At 47.1% G+C, this 26,357-nt stretch overlaps 3 protein-coding genes and 1 long non-coding RNA gene across 4 annotated transcripts in view; 1 reads left to right on the forward strand and 3 right to left on the reverse strand.

Annotated features, from left to right (window-relative positions):
- LOC115383706 (carbohydrate sulfotransferase 10-like) lies at positions 1 to 10,664 on the reverse strand. Its single transcript, XM_030085888.1, has 6 exons — positions 10,565 to 10,664; positions 9,215 to 9,341; positions 9,014 to 9,120; positions 7,638 to 7,863; positions 7,428 to 7,533; positions 1 to 566 (listed from the first exon to the last, which is right to left on the reverse strand). Exons 2-6 carry the CDS (start codon positions 9,318 to 9,320, stop codon positions 11 to 13), a joined length of 1,101 nt encoding a protein of 366 aa, XP_029941748.1. The 5' UTR covers positions 9,321 to 9,341; positions 10,565 to 10,664; the 3' UTR covers positions 1 to 10.
- LOC115383752 (uncharacterized) overlaps positions 8,096 to 26,357 on the forward strand; it is a 24,034-nt gene continuing 5,772 nt past the window's right edge. The window contains exons 1-2 of the long non-coding RNA XR_003930745.1: positions 8,096 to 8,105; positions 22,150 to 22,153. This is a non-coding gene — a long non-coding RNA (uncharacterized LOC115383752). The remainder of the gene's footprint in view (positions 8,106 to 22,149; positions 22,154 to 26,357) is intronic.
- LOC115383704 (carbohydrate sulfotransferase 10-like) overlaps positions 13,608 to 26,357 on the reverse strand; it is a 14,105-nt gene continuing 1,355 nt past the window's right edge. Inside the window, exons 2-6 of the mRNA XM_030085886.1 lie at positions 17,249 to 17,375; positions 17,079 to 17,149; positions 16,032 to 16,296; positions 15,823 to 15,928; positions 13,608 to 14,163 (exon numbers count right to left, since the gene is read on the reverse strand). Coding sequence (XP_029941746.1) covers positions 13,608 to 14,163; positions 15,823 to 15,928; positions 16,032 to 16,296; positions 17,079 to 17,149; positions 17,249 to 17,354 — 1,104 coding nt within the window. The 5' untranslated portion in view covers positions 17,355 to 17,375. The remainder of the gene's footprint in view (positions 14,164 to 15,822; positions 15,929 to 16,031; positions 16,297 to 17,078; positions 17,150 to 17,248; positions 17,376 to 26,357) is intronic.
- Positions 23,691 to 26,357, reverse strand: part of LOC115383700 (carbohydrate sulfotransferase 10-like) — a 4,092-nt gene continuing 1,425 nt past the window's right edge. Inside the window, exons 4-6 of the mRNA XM_030085881.1 lie at positions 25,169 to 25,394; positions 24,960 to 25,065; positions 23,691 to 24,841 (exon numbers count right to left, since the gene is read on the reverse strand). Coding sequence (XP_029941741.1) covers positions 24,286 to 24,841; positions 24,960 to 25,065; positions 25,169 to 25,394 — 888 coding nt within the window. The 3' untranslated portion in view covers positions 23,691 to 24,285. The remainder of the gene's footprint in view (positions 24,842 to 24,959; positions 25,066 to 25,168; positions 25,395 to 26,357) is intronic.

The raw sequence follows: 26,357 nt of genomic DNA on the forward strand, positions 1-26,357 counted from the left end.
GTCAGTGTTTTTAGTTGAGTAGAAAGTCTGGCCGGGGGTAACCAAACAGGTGGAAATCGCTCTGGTAGCGTGCGAACAGACGCCTGATGTCCCGCTTGCTGATGCCTGAGAAGTATTGCTCCACCTTGGTCCTGTTGTAGCGCGTGATGTCTGGAGGAAAGCTGGGGTAGGACACCAGGCCCTCCACGCCCGCCGCATGGAGGATGTAGGGCGCATCTTTCTCCAGCGTCTCGTGGTGCCCCACCACGCTGTACTGGATTTCGCACGGCGCGCACAGCTCTGTGTACGTCATCCAGTGGATGATTCGATTGGTGAACAGTTGATCCAGGATCTGGCGGCGGACCCCCACGTCGACCAGGTAACGCACAAATTCCTCGAAGTGCAGGTCGGAGAGAGTGAGCGCGCCGTCCCAGTGGCTCTTGCGGTATATCGCGATGATCAATGGAGCGATGTCTTCGTTGTACCACGGCTCGTCACGGGGGTTCTGCTGAAACTTGTCCTTGAAGGCAGAAATGAGGCGCTCGAACGGATCTCTCACCATGAGAAACTTGAAGTAAGTGTTTAATCTGTGGATTCAAACAAAATCCCAAGTGTCATGAAAACCATATTTTAAAAAAAACAAGAAAAATAGCAGACTTTCTGCCCGACATCTTTGTCATAATTTCCAAATTACTTGTTTTATTTTTCACTGAAGTCCCAACATGAAGCTACGGTTTCAGTATTAAGTCATTTCCTTTCAGTTTTAAGAACATGACTCCACCCATCATGCACTGAGCTCTCAACATTTGTCTTTAAAGGTCATTTCCAGGGGATACAGTCAAGTCGGCCTCAAGCTAAACCGGCCCATAGTAATTAGAGTGAACTTTTTATTTGTATTGTAATTTGAGGGGCTCATCCCATCAGTCTCTGCTGCTCACAGACTCACGTGATGATAATGCTTTTTTAAATTGGTTGTTGCGCTCTTTTAGCCCGCCCCTTTCCTTTTTTGATTGACAGGTAAGCGACAGGCTTGCAGGCGTGTTTGATTCCTCCGGTTCCATAGCAGCGGCGCACTGAACAAATTTACTTTTTTTTTTTTTTTTTTTCCAGCGTGAGAAATACAATGTGTGGCGTGAGTGCGTGACAGAACAGTGAAATGCGTGACTGTCACGCTCATTGCGTGAGACTTCAGAGCCCTGCGAGTTTGCATGGGGCCGACTTAGCTTGGAGCCAGAACTTTCAATCATGGCAAGATGGCGGTGCGCACAGACGCAGCAGCTCGCAGCTCCGTGTTTTGTAGGTCTTTTCATTCGCAAAACTCATCTACAGCCGCCAGGAGCTTCTGGACATGGATTTAATTCAAAACTGACAATATAAGCAGAATTGAGTCGTTTCTACATCATTCCAAACGACATAGGGAGACCGCCCGGTGCGCCGTGGATTGTTGGCGGCCCCGGCAGGCGGTGAAGGCGGCAAAGAGAGAGGAAGCAGAAGCGAGGCTGCTGGTCTGGCCTGCTAGCCAGACTGAGGAGAAGCCCAAACAAGCCTCCCCTCCCAGGTATGTTTCTGACCAACGCACGATCCTTGATCCACAAAATGGACGAGCTAGAACTACTCATCGAACGAAATCGGTATGTGAGAGACTGCTGTGTTTCAATCATATCAGAAACCTGGCTTCACCCGCTGATCCCCGACGCCACAGTGCAGGTAGCAAGCCGCTCCATGCTCCGATGGGACCACAACAGTGATTCTGGTAAGAGGAGAGGAGGTGGCTTGCGTATTTACGTACACAACGACTGGTCTACAAATAACAAAATTATGTACACACATTGCTCACCAGACATAGAGTTCATTTCTGTTAAAGCCCGTCCGTTTTTTCTGCCCAGGGAGCTAAAAGCCGTGCTAATCACGGCTGCTTACATACCACCTGATGCTAACACTAGCATAGCTCTCGCGCTATTAGCAGAAGTATTAAATACGTTACAGCAGACTCACCCCGACGGCGTACACATTGTTACAGGAGACTTCAACCAGGCAAACCTGAAGTCTGTCCTGCCTAAATTCAATCAACATGTAAGCTGTGCTACCAGAGGGGAAAAACACTTTAGACCACGTCTACACAAACATTAAACATGCATACAGAGCCATACAACTGCCACACTTAGGCCAGTCAGACCATCTCTCTCTGCTCCTCGCCCCTGCTTACACACCGCTAAGAAGAAGCACAACTCCAGTGACCAAGACCATCACAACCTGGCCTGAAGATGCGCTTCCTCAACTCCAGCACTGTTTCCAGCACACTGAATGGAGTGTCTCTGAACATCAGGACCTGTCCCTACACACAGAGGCTGTACCATCCTACATCGAGTTCTGTATGGGGAATGTAACAGTGGAAAAACGCATTCGAGTGTTCCCTAATCAGAAGCCCTGGATGAACGGCCAGGTCAAGACACTCCTCAAAGACCGCAACACCGCCTTCAGGTCTGGAAACAAGGAACTGAACAGTGCTGCCAGAGCTGACCTGAAGAGAGGAATCAGGAAGCGAAAGCAGAGCACAGACAGAGGATTGAAAGCCACCTCTCTGACAACAACTCTCGGCTGGTGTGGCAGGGAATTCAGCAGATCACAAACTTTAAGGGTCATACAAATTCAGGAATGGTCTCGAGCACCGCATTAGCAGAGGAGCTAAACACCTTCTTTGCGCGCTTTGAGACCCCTGCCCAAAAGTCTGCCGCCACATCCCCCCAGCCACATCCAACTTCCAGCTCCCAACCACTGACTGTGCAGGCACATGAGGTGGAAAGGATGCTGAAAAAGATGACCACAGGAAAGCTTCTGGACCCGATGGTGTACCGGGGAAGGTGCTCAAGGCCTGCGCCGCACAACTCTCGCAGGTCTTCACCAAAATCTTCAACCTCTCCCTGACACAGTCCACCATCCCAGCTTGCCTGAAATCTGCCACCTACATCCCAGTGCCAAAGAAGTCTGCCCCCATCAGCCACAAGGACTACCGCCCAGTGGCATTCACACCCATCATCACCAAGTGCCTGGAACAGCTGGTTCTCAACCACATCATGACCTGCCTCCCTTCCTCTTTTGACCCCGACCAGTTCGTTTACAGAGCAAACAGGTCAACAGAGACACCATAGCCATCACACTGCACACTGTGCTGAGCCACTTAGAAGATCGGGAGAGCTACGTCAGGATGCTCTTCGTTGACTTCAGCTCAGCCTGTAACACCATCATCCCTGACATCCTGGTCAGGAAACTGACCGATCTGGGACTCCCTCCACTCACCTGCACCCGGATCAAAGACTTCCAGACAAACCGACCCCAGACGGTTAAACTGGGGCCCCACCAGTCCCCCACCCGGTCACTGAGCACAGGCTCCCCACAAGGGTGTGTGCTGAGTCCACTGCTCTACACCCTCTACACCACGGACTGCAGACCCGCCCACTGCAGCAAAACCATCGTTAAGTTTGCGGATGATACAACGGTGGTGGGACTCATCACCGGGGGCGATGAGTCTGCCTACAGGGATGAAGTCCTGAAACTGGCTGAGTGGTGCTCTGCAAACAACCTGTCTCTGAACGCCACAAAGACCAAAGAAGTCATCCTGGATTTTAGGAAAATCAGGTCTGATCCATCTCCCCTCTTCATACATGGGGATCCAGTGGAGAGGGTCCACACCCTCACCTTCCTGGGCACCGTGATCACCGACAACCTCTCTCCTGGTCTGCAAACACCTCGGTTATCTTCAAAAAGGCACAGCAGCATCTGCACTTCCTGAGAGTACTCAGGAAAAGTAACATCTGTGAGAAGCTGCTGGTGACCTTCTACCGCTCCACCATCGAGAGCATCTTAACCTACTGCATCACCGTGTGGTTCTCCCACTGCACCAAGGCAGACAGGCAGAGACTACAAAGAGTGGTCAGGACAGCTGAAAAGATCATCGGATGCCCTGTTGACCCGCTGCAAGGTGGCGCCGGACCACAGACGGATCCAGTGCGAGTTGAGGCGCGTCAGAAAACGGAGCAGAGCGGAGACGGACCGGACGCGCGTGCAGTGTAATCCCGGGGTAAGAAACAGCTTCTTTCCACAAGCCATCACTGCACTGGGCTTAAAGGGTCACTGACACACACACACACACACACACACACACACACACACACACACACACACACACACACACACACACACACTCAAGAAAATGTGCAATAACTGCAAATGCTGCAAGTTTCTTTTCTATACATAATTATTTTTCTATTTATATTCTTCTTTTAAATTTGCACTACTGTTAGATATTTAATATTTTTACTACTGTCTTGTACATGGATGCTGCTTGAAATTTCATTGTACACTGTGCAATGACAATAGAAAGGACTCTGAGCCGACCTCGCTGTAAGCCATTTCCAGCCTGCAGAGGTCGCTCAGTTCTCCACATCTCTGAGATACCATCATATTTGCTCTTTTTGTTGCTGGTGTCACACTAGGGCTGAGCGGTATGACCTAAAATTCATATCACAATATAAATTAAATCTATTCATGGTAACGATATATATTGCAGTATAAATGTTATGGTGTAAAACATGTGACGTACGTGTTTCTGAATGGGTTTTGTAGTTGTTCAATTCACCTGCATTTGCACTTCATGCCACTAAGTGTGCTGTTTGCGTGGCCTATATCGTTTCTACCGTCATACCGTGTACACCGCGCAGCCCTATGTCACACCATTCCAAACTCCGACACTGAAATGAAGTGCACTTCCTGCGAGACATTACGTGAGCTAACCTGTCACTAACATGTCACTGGCCCGACACAGGTACATGGACACACTTTGGACATTGTGTTGTCATGTGGTTTCTCGGTGGACAATATTCATGTTGAAGATGCCGTGTTTTCTGACCACTGTCCTGTCATGTTTAATATATCTTTCAGGGATAGTAAACAAACTTCAAGCCTCTTCCAGTCCTACAGACCCTGTACCACTTCGCTTTTATAAAGAGGTCTCGGACACCATTGGCTCCTTTGTTAGGGAGACAGTTAACAGCAGTTTGGTTTCTGGTACTGTCCCCACCTCCTGTAAGAGCGCTGTTGTTGAACCTCTGCTTGAAAAGCCTGGCCTAGGTCCTTTGGTTTTAGCAAATTACCGTCCTATTTCCAAACTCCCTCTGGTTTCAAAGATATTGCAGAAATGTGTGCTTGCCCAACTGCAACCGTTTTTAGATGCAAGTGGCACTTTAGACCCTTTCCAGTCGGGATACAAAGCATTTCATTGTACAGAGTCTGCACTTCTCAAGGTTTTTAATGATCTGTTCTTAATAACTGATGCTTGCAACTCTGCCATTTTAGTGCTTTTAGACCTGACTGCTGCTTTTGACACAGTAGACCATGCAACTCTTTTATTTCGCTTGGAAAACTGTGTGGGTGTCAGGGGGACTGCTTTAAAGTGGTTTGAATCTTACCTGAGTGGGAGGTCCTTCTCTGTGAGGCTGGGGGACTCCAGCTCTTCTTCTGCTCCTCTGCACTGTGGAGTCCCCCAAGGTTCTATTTTAGGCCCAATTCTTTTTGCCCTGTACCTCCTCCCACTCAGGGAGCTCTTCAGAAAGCATGGCATGGCCTACCATTTTAACGCCGATGACTGCCAAATTTATATGCCCATCACCAAAACCAGCCACTGCCCCCTGACACCCCTCCACGTCTGTCTTGGTGACGTCAAGTCTTGGTTAGCCCAAAATGTTTTAAAACTGAATGAGGGAAAAACTGAGATCATTTTATTTGGCACTTCCCTCATTGACTTGGGACCTCTCCAAAATCATTTGTGTCCCAGACTCACCAGCCTGGGCGTCACCATTGACAGCTATTTTAAACTTGATAAACAGGTCAATGCGGTTTTAAAATCGAGCTTTTATCACCTTCGTCTTTTATCTAAGGTAAAACCTTTTTTGGCTTTTAATCTCTTTGAACAGGTCGCCCATGCATTTATTTCTTCTCGTCTGGACTACTGCAACGCGCTTTACACCGGTATAGGCAAAAACGCACTGTCGCGGTTGCAGTTAGTCCAGAACTCTGCGGCACAACTTTTAACAGGGGCCAGAAAGCGCGAACATATTACCCCAATTTTGTCTTCTTTGCACCAGCTCCCTGTTCATTTTAGGATTGATTTTAAGATCCTTTTGTTTGTTTTTAAAGCTTTGAATGGACTGGCCCCTCAATACATCACCAACTGCCTCCATATTTACACTCCAGCACGCGCTCTGAAGTCCGAGGGCCAGTCCCAGCTCATGGTGCCTAAGACGAGACTTAAAACTAGAGGGGACAGGGCCTTTGCTGTGGTTGGTCCGAAACTTTGGAATGCTTTGCCCCTCCACGTCCGAAAGGCCCCCACTGTGGAGTGTTTTAAGTCTCGTCTTAAAGGTTATATAGAAGATCTTTATTAGGAACAAAAATGAATTAAAGCTAAAAAGTGGCGTTACTAAGCTGTAGCAGCCTTGTTTTTATCGTGATCAAAAAAAAAAGAAAATAAAAATCAACCAACTCTGGAGGTTGTAAAATCAACATTACTTTTGCCAATCAATAAGGAGGTAGCCTCGTTATCTACTGGTTTTCTAACGTGTCAATCAACCTCTCTACATTTGTAGCGTAACTGTCATGCTCCTTCGCACTTTTCGTACCCCCCTCCCCCACGCGCTCCACCCCGCTCCACTCATGCTAGGCTCTGCTGCCGCGATTAACACCTTTTCACCTGTAGAGTTGAGACAATTTTTCTTAAACATAGCTGCAACGTGCTGTCATTTGGGGAAAATGTATGTTTTAATGTTAAAACAAGACTGTATGAAAAAGTCCGGAGAGTGAGAGGAGGAGGGGGGGGTTGTTTACGCCTGCAGGCTGCAGCCACACAGATCAGCTGTGAGCTCCGAGTGTCTGCTCCAGTCCTGCAGCTCCACACAAACCTCCCCGTCCTCCTCTGATCCACAGAGAGCAGGGACAGGATTTGGCACAAGTGCAGGATTTTACTCATATTCGCTGTGTTTTGTGTTGTTCAAAAGGACACGTTGGTAGCTATGTGTTAGCGCTATGATGCTAAGTTGCTACATGCTACATTCTGCGTAAGAAGGAGGCGTTCCTCCCTAGAGAGCAGGGGAGGAGTGGGTGTGGGTCACACATGCGCAGCATTTCAAAAAGGACTAACTGTCACTGGATTTCTCTCTCCATGGAAAATCCTCTATACAACCTTTAAGGCCCACTTTTATTGTTTGGCTTTTAACGCTGCAGGAGTTGTGTGGTCCTCTGTGTCTTTTTATCTTATTTATTATTTTATTTCAAGTTTTTATTTTATGTTTTATTCATTTTATGGTTTTGTTGTTTGTATTTGTTTTTATTTTGTTGTTCTTGTGCAGCACTTTGGAGACTTTTGTCTTTATAAATAAAGTGGATTGGATTGGAACCTGTGACTTATTTCCTGCGGGGTGAGTGAGGAGAGGCGATGCAGGCCGTTTCTGTCATGATCATGAACAAGTCCCTCTGGGACGTCGTCCACAGTGGGAAACTGTCCTGCAAACAAAAGAAATCCAACAGCAACACCGTGTCAAACGACGGACAAGAGGAAATCCCACACAGCCCGTGTGGCTCGAACAGCGACAATAAGCTGGACTCACCATTGAGCACAATGAGGACTTTCTTCCACTGAGTGTTTCCCACCTTGGGTGTCTGGCAGAAGAGGATCTTGTGCTTGTCAGACACGAAAATGCGGTCCAGGACGAACTTGCTGACTGAGATGTGAGACAAATGGCCGATGCTGCTGTTCCTGCACATGGAGGTGAGCAGCTCGATTCGCTTCTTATTGACCGAATGCCACTCGGGGTCCAAGGGCGGGAGTGATGGCTAAAACACATGAGCCTTCTTTTCAGTGGAAGTTAAGCTGTAAACACTTATCAAATCACATCTTCTGATCAATCCATGCAAGCTCACAGTGCTTCACTGTCTCAAAATGATAATAAAAGTTGATATCCTGCACCAGAAGGGAGTGCCTCAGGGCTCTGTTCTAGGTCCCTTGTTAATTATTTGCATCAGTTAGTTGGAAAAATATTTCCACTTTGAAATTGTCAATTTTTAAGCCGATGATAGTCTTTATGTGTTTTGGGGACACTGTGCTGGTGACCCTCAGCACTGAAAGCTGCTTTCAAAGAAATAGAAGCCCAACTTCTGTCTCGGAGACAAAACGCAGATCAAACAAAACTGCCTTCATTTGAGAGGCAGTCAACAAGCCCTGTCATACTCCTGCTTATGCCACATTTTAAGATCATCTCCAATATGTTGGATTGAAGAAGATGGGACAAACAGACAGACTGAGGGGAGGGACTCCCAGCCGGAGGGCATCCAGGGGGTCACAATGCTCTCTTGATTTTAGGGGGTATAATACATTTTTCTAAACTGTAAATGCCTCAGGATTTGTCTCATCCATGTTCCAAGTTTTTTGTTTACTTTTCTCTGCCCCCATGTTCTCTTTTCTTTTCTTTTTTGTTTAGGAAATCTGAAAGTTAAAAAAAAAAAAAACCCAGACAAACAAACAAGGGTACTATTGACCATGAACATCCTGTCTGTAATACACACAAAAGTAAACTCCAGTGGCAGTTGGTGAAAAACATTGTGGAAGTGGCTGTGCTTTATAAGCTTTAAAGCTACACTAAGGAACTTTCAGTTTTCGTTGATTTTGGCGGCGCCAGTGGACAAAAGCGGTAGTGTTTTGCCTGAAGGAATACTACAGTTCCCATGAGGCCTAGCGCGTGGCGTTGTAAAATGCTGCTCCCGGTGGCGTGCTGTCGGACTGAACTCGCCTACATTTGTTTCCAGTGGCTGTGTGAAGGATGGATAGCGACGAGGTCATGAATCTAATGGTCGCTAAACAACTAGTTGTAAGTCGATGTATCATCATCACAAAAGATATTAAAATGTTTTATTAAGGTTGAAAAGTTCCTGAGTGTCGCTTTAAAGGCTGTTAATCAAATAGAAAGGAGTGATGCTGAATAATCACCGAGTCTGGAGGTTTGGGGTGCTGGTTTTCTGGGATTTGTACAGCAGCAGCTTTAACTGGTTTGAATCCTGGCCCCGTCCATCTCTGCACACCTCTGCCTCCATAGTCTGTGGGAAACACACACACACATCACATCACAGTGAGGGGACCATCTCTCCCACCTGGCAGTGACAACAACAGGAAGCAGATACTTCTTTTTACCGTTCACAAGTCTGAAGAAGATCAATGTCTCAACAAACACCAGAATGAGCAGCGCCCAGTGGCAGATCCTCAGGAGCAGCCAGGGGTGGCGCATTGCTTTGAGCATCAGCTGACGGCCATTTCTGAAGCACAACTGGACACACACAGTCACATATTTGCAAACACAGGTAAAACAAGGGATGCATGGAGAATGAATGAGCTAGTTAGCTTCAATTAGAGCTCCCCTCTCAGAGTCAAAATAGCCACACTTATCTACGGCCCTGTTTAAATGTGGGGGGGGGTTTTTTTCAATCCAATTGAAAACAATCATCTTGAACGCATTTGCAATCCACATTCAATCATCGGGTCTCTGGGTGAGGCGGATAATATGATGTCCTCCTAAATGAAGGACATATCTGAGACATGCGCAAAAAGTCTCTCAGGAGATGTTCAGGTTGTGATCTACAGTTTTGCAGCCAGCAGTCCTCAGAGCCTATCTGCTCGAATATTGTTCAAACATCTCCATGATACGCTGCTCAAAGAGGGAGCTCTGCTCGAGCACCGCCCTGCCGAGTGGCACGTCTCGGTGTTGAGCACCGCTCTGCTCGCTCTGCTGTGAGGCTCCGCTCTGCCCGCCGATGTTTCGAATAAACTGGTTTCCTTGTTAACTTTCAACCAGCACATGTTGAAAACCCCACTGAAACTTGGAGTCGTTCTACAGTTACAGTAAATGTATAAGTTTTGTGCCTTTTGTGAGTCTTATTTTAACAGCAGATGTTTACACAGAAATCCGTCACTCGTTAACATGGGAGCCAGTTGATCCATAACACCAGACCGGCGGTCTGCTGGTAGTCTGCCACAGAGCTCTTTGAACAACTCGCTGTTGAGCGATCTGTGTCCATCTGTCCTCTCCATTGTTCGTTCACAGAAGGAATTATCCTCTTTTTATCTGCTCTGCTGTGAGGCTTTGTTTGTATGAGGCAGGAGCGAATTACGACCTCAAACAATCGGATCCGAAATATAATCCGCTAAGAGTGAAGCGGATCCACTGACATGTTTACATGACGCATTCACAATCTGCTTCACTTTATAATCCGATTATACGGAGAATTTTGGAGCCCATGTAAACGTGCCTTAAGTGACATCTGGAGAGGTGGAATTCTCACTGCAGCTTTTGACAATTTTTCTTTCTTTTTTCAAATCAACAAGAATCGGATAGTTATCTAATAATCGTGTTGAGGTGGACTGTTTTGAAGCTGCGCTAACTGCTCGGGCAGCTAACCAGCTAGCCACTATCCACGAAGACCCGAAAAAATGGCTCCTTTTTCCATTTTAACTACGTTCAAATGTCAATTCAACAGCCGCACTCACCTTCCGGATGAGGGGAAGCTACTTTACAGCAACGCAAACCGCGGAGAAATGACTGGATGGAGGCATAACGGAATCTCTGGCAGATGATTTACCCCATTACTCACATCCACACCCGTGAGTGAAGCAGCAGTGTGGGGGAACTGCGGGTCTGGGTGGTTACAAATATCTTTCAGCTCCTGATTTTCCCAGCGAGCTTCTAATTTAACATTTCTGAGTGTAGTAAAGCTAGAAATAGAATTAAAAGGAATTTTTTTCTCTTATATTTTATCTGGTGATGAAGGTTAGTAGAACTCTGCCCCCAAGGTAAATATCTACCCTTTGTTCTGTGATGTTCAGAAATATATTCTGCTACAAAGAACATGAAACACTGTGAGATTAATATAAAGAGTTTATTCTCACTCGAAGAACCCAAACTGTGTAAGTCCTCCATGGTGACCGAGAAATGAAGCGCATGTCTTCTTGCTTGGTCGATGTCAAATGTCAAGGTAAATATCTATCCTTTGTTCTGTGATGTTTAGAGATATATTCTGCAACAATTCGCACAAAAGAACGCCGTGAGATTAATACAAAGAGTTTATCCTCACCCAAAAATCAAAACTGTGTAAGTCCTCCATGATGACAGAGAAATGAAGCTCATCTCTTCTCAAGCTGCTTGGTCCATGTCAAATGGAAACATTGAGAATTCGAAATGTTAAGTCTGGAGAGGTGTGTTCTCAGCTTTCGTCAGAAAGGTATGGGGTCTTTCCTGTTTGATGTCATTCACAATTGGGATGAAAGGTGCAGCTAATAGCAAAAGTGACTTTTGAGCAGTAGCAATTCTATGTGAAAATACTTGGTGGGGCAAAGTCTGTGTGTGTCTGTGTGTGTGTGTGTCTGTGCGTGTTTGTGTGTGCGCGTGCACGTGCGCATCTTAAAAAAACAAGATATGCTTTCACTCACCAAAGCTGACTCACCAAACTTTAAAATAAAGGTGCACAACGGTTCTTCTTTTGGATAAACTTTTCGATGACTGTCGTTGATTTTGATTTCCGACTGTTAGCGTTAGTATTAGCTTTAGCAGCCACATGTGCTGTATTTAAGTTAACACTCCTGAATGGCAGCACTCCCCATCACAGCAAGGCAATGGAATGTCACAGGATGAGGTTGAAAAGTGTCAAAATAAGCGTGTCAAAAGTGATTGACCAAACCTGCTGGACGAGTTTGAATTGATCACATCCAGGTGTTCCGGTATGTACATAGTATGTGTATGTATGTATGTATAGGACCTGCCCTCCATTCAAGACCTGGACCTGTCCAGGGCCAGGAAGCAGGCAGACAACATCTCTGCAGAGCCCTCACACCCCGCACACACACTCCTCAAACTGCTTCTGTCCGGTAGGCGGTCCAGGAGACACAGAAACAGTTTCTTCCCCCAGACCTGAAGAATTGTCCGTCAACAGGGTCTCAGGATCCACTGTTAAAACGTAAAACACAATACTGCACTACCCAAGACCCCTGCCTGTTGCTTAGCACTGTAAATACTGTGTTGTGGAGGTCTTGGGCACGTCCTTGGGGTGGACTGGAACCTGGTGGTAGCCCCTCACTAAATCCACCTTGAAAAAGATAACCTTCCCCACCAGGTAGACCGAGAAATCCTGGATGTGCGGAATGGGGTCCTGATCGTGCTTGGTGATGTTATTCAGGTGCCGAAAATCACCACACGGCCTCCAGCTGCCATCCCATTTCGGTACCATGTGCAGGGGTGAGGCCCACGGACTGTCAGAGCGCCGCACAATCCCCCAGACGCTCCACAGTGGCAAACTCCTCTCTGGCGATAAACCGGCGGCCCGACTGTGGGGATATAATGTTCCACTCCGTGCTTGACAAGGGAGGCTGAGAAGGTGGGGACTGTGAGATCCGGAAACTCGGCCAGGAGCTGCTGGTACACATCACCAGCAGGTAAACGAGTAGCGAGGGACAGCAATCCACCCCTCCCCAAAGCGCATGAATAGGAGGAGAAGGAGAGCGCATCCATCAAGTGGTGGTTTATAATGTCAACTAACAATCCATGCGCACACAGGAAGTCAGCCCCAAGGATTGGAACAGCAACATCAGCCATCACAAAATCCCAGCCGTACCGCCGCCCGTCAAAACACACAGTCACAAACCTGGTGCCAAATGTCCGGAGCGCAGCGCCTCGCCCGGGAGCCGAATCGCCGGTGAAAAAAACAGCATTTTGTCCTCCGGAATGGGAATGGGAGCTGATGCAGGAACAGGTGGATGAACAGGAACGACACGTCACCGGATCCCAGCAGCGCCAACATGCTTTCCATCAGTTCTGACGGCTTGCCGTCTCCCAAGCCATTAAGGCAGAAAAGCCTGTCCGCCCGCTCCGCGTCCGATAGTTGAAACAAATGAAGGAGCTGCGCTTTCAGGGCGGCGTACTTGCCCCGGGCCGGCGGATCCCGCAGGAACCCCATCACACGACGGGTGGTGGACGAATCCAGAGCCGCTACCGCATAGTAGTATCGCGTCTCGTCAGCCGTGATGCCTCTCAGCTGGAACTGGGCCTCGATGTGTTGAAACCACGGCTCCGGATCGCGCTGCCAAAACTCCGGCAGCTTGATCGCCGCGGCGAACACAGCGGGAGCAGCCTGCGCTCCCGCACCGTCACCCGACTCCACAGACATGCTGCCGAAACGTTCAGGGTCACCAATGTGGAGGTTGCGGAAGGAGGAGACGGACGCTGGACTCGGATTGAGCGTGATTTATTCTTTGCACCGACAGTGACAGCTGTCATCCAAGAAGCCTCCACTGACAGAACACTTCCGCCTATTTATCCCCACCGACAGTGCAACACACCCCCCTACGTCACCAACCCCGCCCCTTCTAATGTGAGGTGTGAGGTAACTCCCTCCCCACAAACACCACAATATAATTTAATTTTAAAACAGACATAAAATCCTAAAACAACAATAAAAAGTAAATGGGAAAAAATAAACAGACATTTGAAGTTACTGTAGTTATCTGTAGAAAAGACGTCTCTGTGTCAGTATCAGTGTTTTTAGTTGAGTAGAAAGTCTGGCCGGGGGTAACCAAACAGGTGGAAGTCGCTCTGGTAGCGTGCGAACAGACGCCTGATGTCCTGCTTGCTGATGCCTGAGAAGTACTGCTCCACCTTGGTCCTGTTGTAGCGCGTGATGTCTGGAGGAAAGCCGGGGTAGGACACCAGGCCCTCCACGCCCGCCGCATGGAGGATGTAGGGCGCATCTTTCTCCAGCGTCTCGTGGTGCCCCACCGCGCTGTACTGGATTTCGCACGGCGCGCACAGCTCTGTGTACGTCATCCAGTGGATGATTCGATTGGTGAACAGTTGATCCAGGATCCGGCGGCGGACCCCCACGTCGACCAGGTAATGCACAAATTCCTCAAAGTGCAGTTCGGAGGGGGTGAGCACGCCGTCCCAGTAGCTCTTGCGGTATGTCCCGATGATCATTGGAGCGATGTCTTCGTTGTACCACGGCTCGTCACGGGGGTTCTGCTCAAACTTGTCCTTGAAGGCAGAAATGAGGCGCTCAAACGGATCTCTCACAATGAGAAACTTGAAGTAAGTGTTTAATCTGTGGATTCAAACAAAATCCCAAGTGTCATGAAAACCATATTTTAAAAAAAACAAGAAAAATAACAACACTTTAATCTTTCAACACTTTAGAAAGCTTGTCTTCAAAGGTCATTTCCAGGGGATACAGTCAAGTCGGCCCAAAGCGAAGTCGCCCAAAGCATTAGAGTGACCTTTTTATTGCCTCTGCCAAGGAGGTTATGTAATCACGTCGGTTTGTTGGTTGTTTGGTCGCTTGGTTGGTTGGTTTGTTAGCAACATTATGGAAAACATGATGGACAGATTGCAATGAAAGTTTTGTAGAAAAGTGGGTCTTGGGCAACTTAGAATCCATTAAATTTTGGTGATGATCCGGATCACTGTCTGGATCCAGGAATTTTTTAAAGGATTCTTTATCATTGAGAGATCGGGCAGTGTTTCACATAGTTGGCATAACTCAACAATAAACGACAAGGAGGCTGAGCAAAAACATTACAGTGTAAGTTCTTCAGTGACTCTAAGAGATATCAGCTGCTGATCCAGATCACGGAAGTATTCCGGATACCAGGATCCAAAACAGACAAAAATAGGGGGATTCCGGAGTGTCAGTCACTGTGAGGCAACACACTGAGATATGAACATGCAACAAACAGCTTTCTCGCATACATGGTTCGTGTTGGGGAGAAATAAAATGTTTTTTATTATATATGGTTTTCTTATTGTTGCTGTGACTGATTTGAGGTGGAGGTCTGCGCTCTCTGAGTGCCAAATTCTAGTTTGTATTGTAATTTGAGGGGCTCATCCCATCAGTCTCTGCTGCTCACTTTCTAGCAGACTCACGTGACAACAATGCTTTTTTAAAATGGTTGTTGCGCTATTTTAGCCCGCCCCTTTCCTTTTTTCATTGACAGGTAAGTGACAGGCTTGCAGGCGTGTTTGATTCCGCCTGGTTTCAAAGCAGCGGCGCACCAAACACATTTTCCGGTATTTTCTTTTTCAGCGTGAGAAATACAATGTGTGGCGTGAGTGCGTGACAAAAGACCGAAATGCATGTCTGTCACGCTCATTGCCTGAGACTTGAGAGCAGTCAAGAGACATTCGTCTCAGGGGGGGCAGATCAAGTGTATGGGGGGGGGCACAAATGTGCGCTCAGTGGGAAGGATGGTGCGGTGCGTGCTCGTGCTAATATATTTTGGGGGATTTAGTTTGAGGGGGCACAACATTTATTTGAGGGGGCCAGGCCCCCTCTTGCCCCTGCGTAGACCTGGCCCTGCCTGCGAGTTTCAGCCGACTTGGCTCAAAGCCATTTCCAGCCTGCAGAGGTCACTCAGCTCTCCACATCTCTGAGATACCGTCATTTTTGTTGCTGGTGTCAAACCAGGGCTGGGCAGGATGACCGAAAATTCATATCACGGTATAAATTAAATCTCTTCACGGTAACGATATATATCACAGTATAAATGTTGCGGTGTAAAACCTGCCATGTAAGTGTTTCTGAATGGGTTTTGGAGTTGTGTAATTCACCTGCATTTGCACTTCATGCCGCTCGGTGTGCTGTTTGCATGGCCCAATTTATATTGTTTCTGTCATACCGTGTACACCGCGCAGCCCTATGTCACACAATTCCAAACTCCGACACGGAAATAAAGTGCGCTTCCTGTGAGTCGTCACGTGAGCTAACCTGTGACTTATTTCCTGCGGGGTGAGTGAGGAGAGGCGATGCAGGCCGTTTCCGGAATGATCATGAACCAGTTTCTCAGGGACGTCGTCCACAGTGGGAAACTTCCCTGCAAACAAAAGAAATCCAACAGCAACACCGTGTCAAACGACGGACAAGAGGAAATCCCACACAGTCCGTGTGGCTCGAACAGCGACATAAGCTGGACTCACCGTTGAGCACAATGAGGACTTTCTTCCACTGAGTGTTTCCCACCTTGGGCGTCTGGCAGAAGAGGATCTTGTGCTTGTCACACACGAAGATGCGGTCCAGGACGAACTTGCTGATTGAGACGTGAGTCAGATTATTGATGCTGCTGTTCCTGCACATGGAGGTGAGCAGCTCGATTCGCTTCTCATTGACCGAATGCCACTCGGGGTCCAAGGGCGGGAGTGTTGGCTGAAACACATGAGCCTTCTTTTCAGTGGAAGTTAAGCTGTAAACACTTATCAAATGATCATCTTCTGATCAATCCATGCAAGCTCACAGTGCTTCACTGTCTCAGAATGATAATAAAAGTTGATATTCTGCACCAGAAGGGAGTGCCTCAGGGCTCTGTTCTCGGTCCCTTGTTTATTATTTGCATCAGTTAGTTGGAAAAATATTTCCACATTGAAATCGCAAATTTTTATTGCCGATGATAGAGTCTTTATGTGTCTTGGGGACACTGTGCTGGTGGCCCTCAGCACTGAAAGCTGCTTTCAAAGAAATAGAAGCCCAACTTCTGTCTTGGAGACGAGACTCAGATCAAACAAAACTGCCTTCATTTGAGAGGCAGCCAACAAGCCCTGTCATACTCCTGCTTATGCCACATTTTAAGACAATCTCCAATGTGTTGGATTGAAGAAGATGAGACAAACAGACAGACTGAGGGGAGGGACTCCCAGCCGGAGGGCATCCTGGCGGTCCAGAGGGTAGAATACATTTTTCTAATTTATAAATGTCTCAGAATTAACCTGATCCATGTTACAAGTTTTTTGCTTTGTTTTCTCTGGCCCCGTGTTCGGTTTTCTTTTTTTTTTTTCTTTGGGAAATCTAAAAGTTAAAAAAACAAACACACAAACAAAGAAGGGTTTGGGTATATTGACCATGAACATTCTGTCTGCAATACACACAAAAGTAAGCGCCAGTGGCGGTTGGTGAAAAATATTGTGGAAGGGGCTGAGCTTTATGAGCTTTAAAGGCTGTTAATCAAATTGATAGGAGTGATGCTGAATAATCACCGGGTCTGAAGCTTTAACTGGTTTGGGTCTTGGCCCTGTCCAGCTCTGCACACCTCTGTCTCCATAGTCTGTGGGAAACAAACACACACACATCACATCACAGTGAGCGAACCATCTCTCCCACCTGGCAGCAGTGACCACAACAGGAAGCAGAGACTTCTTTTTACCATCCACAAGTCTGAAGAAGCTCAATGTCCCAACAAACACCAGAATGAGCAGCGCCCAGTGGCAGATCCTCAGGAGCAGCCAGTGGTGGCGCATCGCTTTGAGCATCAGCTGACGGCCATTTCTGAAGCACAACTGGACACACACAGTCACACACACAGTCACATATTTGGAAACACAGGTAAAACAAGGGATGCATGGAGAATGAATGAGCTAGTTAGCTTCAATTGGAGCCCGCCTCTGAGAATCCAAACAGATACACTTATCTATGGCCCTGCTTGCATGTGGGGTTTTTTTCCAATCCAAATGAAAACAATCATATTAAACGCATTCGCAATCCACGTTAATCATCGTATGCGAGTGTGCTGGGTGAGGTGGTGTTGAGCACCGCTCTGCCTGCCGATGTTTCAAATGAACTGGTTTCCTCGTTGGAGGTGTAATGTAGGATTTTCTCGAAAAGACGGAGGCAAACGTCTGTTACTCGCTTTTTGAAAAACGCGCATGCGCCAGACCATCCTACCTGCTCTACTGCTTCTCCCGAGGAAACGCCCATCAGTGATGGAAGCGTGCGAGAGCGAGCTCATCTTCTCCGGGCGTGCACGGCTCTGTTTACAGTTTCTGCAATCAGTCTCGCTCATAAAGCTTATTTTCCAAAACAGTTACAGGTTCATTATGTCAGACTCGCCATCGGTAAGAACTGGCTGAAACCGAAGCTCACCGGCTACATAAACACTCTGAATGCGCATGCGCAAAAGGGAGAACCTTATTGGTAGCGAGCACGTACAACGGCTTTACGAAAGCAGCTCGTCAGAATGATTGACAAACAGACCCACCAGTTATTTTGATGATCCACTCAGAACTCAAAGTAAATAGAACATCCTATATTACACCTTTAACTTTCGATCAACACATGTTGAAAATCCCACTGAAACTTGGAGCCGTTCTCGCGAACATCGGCTATCTACAGTTACAGTAAATGTATACGTTTTGTGCCTTTTGTGAGTCTTATTTCAACATCTGCTGTTATCAGCAGGTGTTTACACAGACATCCGTCACTCGTTAACATGGGAACCAGTTAATCCGTAACACCGACCGGGTGGTCCACTGGTAGTCTGCCACAGAGCTCTTTGAACAACTCGCTGTTGAGCGATTTGCGGTCATATCCCCTCTCCGGTGTTTGCACTGTCAGGGATTTTATTAAAAATGTTTCTCAGCCACCGTCCACTTCTTCTGCTTGTTTTTGACTTTCCTGCTTGGTACCTACTTTCCGGATGAGGGGAAGCTACTTTACAGCAACGCAAACCGCGGAGAAACGACTGGATGGAGGCATAACGGAATCTCTGGCAGATGATTTACCCCATTACTCACATCCAGACCCGTGAGTGGAGCGAGCAGCGCCCCCAGCGGCAGTGTGGGGGAACTGCGGCTTTGGGTGGTTACAAATATCTTTCAACTCCTAATTTTCCCAGCGAGCTTCTAATTTAACACTTCTGAGTGTAGTAAAGCTAGAAATAGAATAAAAAGTTATTCTTTTTCTCTTATATTTTATCTGGTAATAAAGGTTAGTAGAACTCTGACCCCAAGGTAAATTTTGACCCTTTGTTCTGTGACATTCAGAAATATATTCTGCTACAATTCACATAAAACAACACCGTGAGATTAATATAAAGAGTTTATCCTCACCCAAAAATCAAAACTGCATAAGTCCTCCATAATAACCGAGAAATGAAGCTCATCTCTTCTCAAGCTGCTTGGTCCATGTCAAATGGAAACATTGAGAGGAATCCGGAATGTTAAACCTACAGAGGTGTGTTCTCAGCTTTCATGAAAAAGGTATGGGGTCTTTCCTGTTTCTCATTCACAGTTGTCAAAATAGGCGTGTAGATGTGCTCGAACAGTCCCCCTAGGCTCCTTGAAAGGCTCCTGAAAGTAAGAGTGTGTGTGTGTGTGTGTGTGTGTGTGTAAGTGTGTGTGTGTGCATCAAAAAAGAATCAACAATATATACTTTCACTGACCACTGCGATACCGAGGGATGCCGGGCAGTGCCGAGCAGTGCGGCGCGACGGAGCAGTGCGGCGCTCACACGGAACACGGAGCGCTTAAAGAAAGATTTTTTTTCTTTTTCCATACATTTGCCCTGGGTCTGCAGTGAGGTGTGCGCGGTCCGAGAAACCCGGCTTAAGAGGCACCGAACTGTCAGCAGCCAATCAGCTCTCAGTTTGGAAATGACGCTGCAGTCTGAGCCCGACTTGTCAACAAAACGCTCGTTCTCACTGAAGCACCACAGATATTTCAAATAATCTTAAAGATCTTAGTTTTGGTCTAAAATGAGGAGAAGGTCTCCTCCGAACGTCTACTTTTAACTTACCAGGGGTGGAAAGTAAGGAATTACATTTACTCACATTACTGTAATTGAGTACTTTTTATGAGTAATTTGTAACTTTCTAAGTAGTTTTTGAAATATGCAATTTTTACTTTTACTCAATTACATTTTGACCCAAGTATTTTACTTCACTACATTTGAGCCCCCTCGTATTACTGAGTACAATTATGATAATGAAAAAAACACGCGCCCTTCCTCTCGTCTCATTGATAATCTGTATCGACACGTGGAAAGGTGGCTGTTCTGAAGACGGGAGACGTTATTTGCACCGCCAGCCACTAAGGGGCAGTGTTGGCACTGCTCACGGCTGCTGAGCACCGCTCCGTGTCGGAGAGTAAAAGGCACATGGAGAAGTCCGACATCAAAGACAGGTCGGAGCTGTCAGGTGTGGGTTGTCTCAGTGTTAGTGTGCGTCCAGAGAATGTAAGTCGTCCTGTTGCAGTGGATGTTGTTTGTTGGATCCCTCTTGTTTGTGGCGAGATTGCTTAAAGGTGCTGTAGGCAGGATTTTGCTCGTCATTGCTAATTTTTCTGTGTTTTCTTTGGATTAAATGTTAGAGTATCCATTGATAATCCTTGAGGAGTGTAGCATAACTGCACTGCCGCGAGGGCGCAGAGTTTCCATCTGTCTCTGTTCTGAGCTGAAAAGGAATCTCGACAGCTCCAGGTATCTTTGACCAATCAGAAGAGCCCCTGAGGTTCTAACTGTGATTGGTCGAGAGGCGTTAGTCGCACGTTCTTGTGGGAGGGGCTTAACTTGCGTGAGGGCGTAATGTCAGAGAAAACAGGGCAGGATTGGCTGTGCTGGGTTTCAAATTGCCATCTTAGATGGGTCAAATCGCCAGATGGAGATGCGGAATCCTGCCTACAGCACCTTTAAGCTAACTGTATGGCAGCTATGTATGATTAGCAATGATAGGGTTAGCAATGATATTGATAGAAGCTAACATCGACATTAAAGGATAATTCCCGCTAGTTCAGGTTGATCTCTATAAGTAGTCATTGTGTTCATGCTGTGTCAGGCCTTGTTTGTTTTTATGGAAATTATCTATACATACATATAGTCTGGAAATATGAATAAGTGTAGTGAGCTGATAATGATTATTGTCTTTCTGTTTATTCTTAGAAAACACACAATACACCTGTATACTGCTTGTTGAGCATCATTAAAGCTCCATAAATGGACATGTCCTCTTAGTGTCTTTCTTTGGAGTAAGTCTTGGGGGAACTTAAAGGAATACTCCGAAGATTTTGGACCCACGCCCTATCCTGATCATTTACAGAGTGAGATACCTTTTTTGTGTACATTTGTCCAGTGCCTGGCTAACAGCTGTTAGCATCGTAGTTAGCGTAGCTCAACTACTGCAGGTGAAGAGGAAAGAGAGCCAGACTGAGAAAGTGGACAAAATACTCCTTCCAGTGGTCCAGGGAATGGCGTATTAGCACGTGAAGTAAATCCGAATGGTTATAAAGCATTTTAAAAGACGTGGGGTGTTTTTTCAATCCGTTAAAATAATGTTTTGATACACACAGAACTGCGCATGCGCAGTGCTCCGCGGAAGGATATACCGGAGCACAGCAGCAGAAGCATAGACTCAGCCGCTGTGCGCCGGTATATCCTCCCGCAGCGCACTATGCTTGTGCGGGTCTGTGTGTATCAAAATGCTATTTTAAGGGATTGAAAAGAAAACACGTCTTTTAAAAAGTTTTATAACCATTCGGATTTACTTCGCGTGCTAATGCGCCATTCCCAGGACCACTGGAAGGAGTATTTTGTCCACTTTGTCAGTCTGGCTCTGTTTCCTCTTCACCTGCCGTAGTTGAGCTAAGCTAACTACGATGCTAACAGCTGTTAGCCAGGCACTGGACGCACAGACACAAATAAGGTATTTATGAGCTTATCTCACTTTGTAAATGATCGGGATAGGGCGTGGGTCCAAAATCTTCGGAGTATTCTTTTAAGAGCGTTCTAACCGACGCGCACTCTGCGATTGCAAATGAAAAAACAGTCACTGTATTGAGCCTCCAGTACAGTGGATGTTGCAGTCAATTTGGAGATCATGGAGGAGAAAGGGTCCGAAGAAGCTACAACTTCTGGAGAGGAAAACTTCAAAAACCCTTGGCCAAACTTAAAAGACCTCTTGTTTTCGTGTAACTAAGTAACTTTTACTCAAATTACATTTTAAATGATGTACTTTTGTACTTTTACTCAAGTAAATTTTCAGATGGGTACTTTTACTTTGAGTAGGATTTAAGCAAAGTAAAGATACTTTTACTCAATTACAATTTTTTTGTACTTTTTCCACCTCTGTAACTTACCCATGTTGTTGAGGGAGCTGCCGCTGGATGGAGAGATCTGAAGGAGGCGTGGGTTGATGAAGGGAGTGAAGGAGGAGGAAGACTTGTGTTTGGACATGGAGTTTCCCTCTGACTGGGACAGACGGAGACAGTGGACATTTAGAAAACAACACGCTACGCCAACAGAAAACAAAGCTTCAGGGGCTCAGAAAACACCCCTCAGCTGTGTCCAGCCAGGGCCGTTTCAAGGAATTTGGGGGCCCCAGGCAAGATAGACATTGAGCCCCCCCCCCCCCCCCCCCCCAAAAAAAAAAAAAGGGTTACGGTTTCAGTTCACTCACACTTTACAACAAAAACAACTTCAACAGCCTAACATTTGCACCACCATCATAACAACAACTAGAATTTGGCACTCAGAGAGCGCAGACCTCCGCCACAGGTCAAATCAGTCACCAACAATGAGAACACCATATATAATAAAACAACATTGTGATCGGGGGTGTGATCGGAGCGGTGCGGCGAGCCTGCCCAACTATGTCAAAGACTGCCCTATTTCTCAATGATAAAGAATCCTTTAAAAAATCCCTGGATCCAGACAGTGATCCAGATCATCGCCAAAATTTAATGGATTCTAAGTTAGCCCAAGACCCAGCTTTCCACAAAGTTTCATTGCAATCCGTCCATAACTTTTTCCGTAATGTTGCTAACAAACCAACAAACCAATAAACCAGCAAACCGACGTGATTATATAAGCTCCTTGGTGGAGGTAATAACAACAATCAACAGTAACCAGTTCAGTCACACAGGTAGCGAACAAACATTGGACAAAGTTACCTGCAGCAACTTATTACACCAAGCCCCCCTATGAATGTGATTTATCACTTACCGTTATCTTGTTTGTTTGTTTGTTTTTTATCTTCCTCCTCTTTTCTCTTCTTTCTTTTCTGGCTGCCGGATAGATAAATTCGCTTCATCCTTGGATTTGTTTCATATTTTGCCGGCTGCAGGGCTCATGAAACCGGCTGGCTGCTGCGTGCTGTCAGCCACTCCCGAGAGGGGCCCCCTTGAGGGGGGATCCCGACTCACGATAACAGTGTCATTGCACCTTGGCTGCCAAGGGGCGCTCACACGGTTTGTCGTTGCATTTTATTCATAACAGTCGTTGTCTTGGGGCCCCAGACCAGCAGGGGGCCCCAGGCAATTGCCTGGTTTGCCTGCCTTATGGCGACGGCCCTGGCAGCAGGTGGTAAAATCCATGAGGGGAGGCTGGTCCAACACAGCAGTCGTCTATCCTTTATATATCTACAGCGTCTATTGTTTACAGATCTATGGTGTGGCGGCTTGTGCCGTAAAGCGTTGCCAAGTGCTGTAAAGTGTCACAATGTCTGTTTACGGCGGTATGTCTGTTTTAATTCTGGTATATTCCGTTGGATTTTCAGAAGTAATCCTGCTCAGTAATCCGTTTTTTGTTTTTTTTTTATCAAATATACCTGCAACGAAATGACATGTTTAAGTACTGTAGCGGATCAGTTACATTTTTGTATCCTCATTACATAACGCCGCTACATGCAATCCGTTTACTCCCAACCCTGCTCAACAGAGCAATGCCTCGTCATCCCCTCCCCCTTGTGGACGGTCGGTGTTATTGCAGCAATCACAGCCACAGACATGACATTTCTTCTGTCGCGAGACTGTTTCCAAATGAGACATGAAACAATATGTCACAAGGTGAAGAAAACACTTTGGAGGCCATGTAGAGTAAAAAGTGTTATTTATTATATTACTTTATTTTAAAACAGACATAAGCCCAGCTTCCTTGAAGTTACTGTATAAAGTGAAGACGACATGAAGAAGTTTGCTCAACAGCACAGTGGAGCCAGGACGGTGGCTCTGGCAGCGAGCGGCGCCTTGTTGGCAGTAGTTACCACGCTCCCCGCTGTGGCACGGTTTCGTGACATGACTGACTCTGTGAGCCAGAGCCGGGACCCTGAAATCCGATTGGTCACTGCAATCGTCAGCTATATTGGGTAATCAGGCTTTTAAACTTCCGTTTTTTTAAAAGCTGCCGCCTTGTCGAGCGCAGGTGTCCGGGCGGTCTCAGTCAATCAGAAGAGTTGGAACAATGAGAAACGACCCCTGACCAAAAAAGACAAACACTCGGTGAAATGTCACACACCATCTTTGGAGGTAATTGGCTTCAATGCAGTCCTCCGTCCACAACACACTGACCTGTCAGTTATTTCAGCTACATGAGGAGCAAAGCTCCACACTCCCAGCACACAAACTCATCTTCATCACAGCAAACCAAAGCAGGAGAGACGTCTGTAGAAAAGACGTCTCTGTGTCAGTGTTAGTGTTTTTAGTTGAGTAGAAAGTCTGGCCGGGGGTAACCAAACAGGTGGAAGTCGCTCTGGTAGCGTGCGAACAGACGCCTGATGTCCTGCTTGCTGATGCCTGAGAAGTATTGCTCCACCTTGGTCCTGTTGTAGCGCGTGATGTCTGGAGGAAAGCTGGGGTAGGACACCAGGCCCTCCACGCCCGCCGCATGGAGGATGTAGGGCGCATCTTTCTCCAGCGTCTCGTGGTGCCCCACCACGCTGTACTGGATTTCGCACGGCGCGCACAGCTCTGTGTACGTCACCCAGTGGATGATGGGAGCGCCGAACTGTTGATCCATGCGGCGACGGCGGAGCGCCACGTCGCCCAGGTAACGCACAAAGTCCTCGAAGTGCAGGCCGGAGGCGGTGACCTCGCCGTCCTGGTGGCTCTTGCGGTATTTCCGGATGATGACCGGAGCGATGTCTCGTTTGTACCACGGCTCGTCACGGGGGTTCTGCCCAAACTTGTCCTTGAAGGCAGAAATGAGGCGCTCGAACGGATCTCTCACGATGAGAAACTTGAAGTAAGTGTTTAATCTGTGGATTCAAACAAAATCCCAAGTGTCAGGAAGTGCCATCATCAGTTGACAGTCACAGATTTGCTTGGCGACACTGAAATAAAGTGCGCTTCCTGTGAGTCGTCACGTGAGCTAACCTGTGACTTATTTCCTGCGGGGTGAGTGAGGAGAGGCGATGCAGGCCGTTTCTGTCATGAGCATGAACCAGTTCCTCTGGGACGTCGTCCACAGTGGGAAACTGTCCTGCAAACAAAAGAAATCCAACAGCAACACCGTGTCAAACGACGGACAAGAGGAAATCCCACACAGTCCGTGAGGCTCGAACAGCGACATAAGCTGGACTCACCGTTGAGCACAATGAGGACTTTCTTCCACTGAGTGTTTCCCACCTTGGGCGTCTGGCAGAAGAGGATCTTGTGCTTGTCACACACGAAGATGCGGTCCAGGACGAACTTGCTGATTGAGACGTGAGTCAGATTATTGATGCTGCTGTTCCTGCACATGGAGGTGAGCAGCTCGATTCGCTTCTCATTGACCGAATGCCACTCGGGGTCCAAGGGCGGGAGTGTTGGCTGAAACACATGAGCCTTCTTTTCAGTGGAAGTTAAGCAGTAAACACTTAGCAAATCACATCTTCAGATCAATCCATGCAAGCTCACAGTGCTTCAGTAGGCACGTTTACATGGACCACGTATAAGCGGATTGTACATGAAGCGGATTGTAAAATGTGTCATGTAAACGACCGAGTGGATCCGCTTCACTCGGAGCGGATTGTAATTTGGAGCTGATTGTATGAGGTGGTCTATGCCGGTCGACAATCCGCTCCGTGTCCCTTATAAACGAGCCTGACAGCGGAGTGGATTGTACTGGGGGAGTGTTTGTTCTGCGCATGCGTGTGACGTGCCAGTAAACGGGAAGTAGCACAGTCAAAAAACCAGCAGAGAACGCCACGGTGGTTGAAAAACACTTTTTTAGTAAAAACCCCGACAGAAAAAACATTGGAGAGGCGAGACTGAACCAAATAGCGAGTTGTATAAAGAGCTGTATAGCAGAATACAAGCTATCGCTGGTTGGTGTTATGGATTAACTGGTTCCCGTGTTAACGAATGACGGCGGAGGTCTGTGTAAACACAGGCTGATTACAGCAGTTGTTAAAGTAAGATTTAACAAATTACTTTAAACGTATACACTCACTGTAACTGTCGATAACCGACGTTCGCCAGAACGACTACATTTTTCAATCATGTATTGGTCACAAGTTAACACGGGCACCAGTTAATTCGAAACATTGACACGCGGAGCAGAGGCAGAGCTCACAACGAGGCGTGCCGCTCGGCGCAGCGGTGCTGCAGCCAGGGGAGCAGCCGCTCCTTCAGCAGCGTATCATGGACTTTTGGGACATTATTTGAGCAGATATCAGCAGATACAAACTCTCTGCTCGGCGCTGAGGACTGCTGCTGCGGAGCTAAAGACCTGCAAGTTCCTCGTGAGACTTTGTGCGCATGTCACAGGACGTTGTATAATCCGCTTCACCC

The sequence above is a fragment of the Salarias fasciatus genome (genome assembly GCF_902148845.1).
Source record: "Salarias fasciatus chromosome 23 unlocalized genomic scaffold, fSalaFa1.1 super_scaffold_20, whole genome shotgun sequence".
NCBI classification, from domain to species: Eukaryota; Metazoa; Chordata; class Actinopteri; order Blenniiformes; family Blenniidae; genus Salarias; species Salarias fasciatus.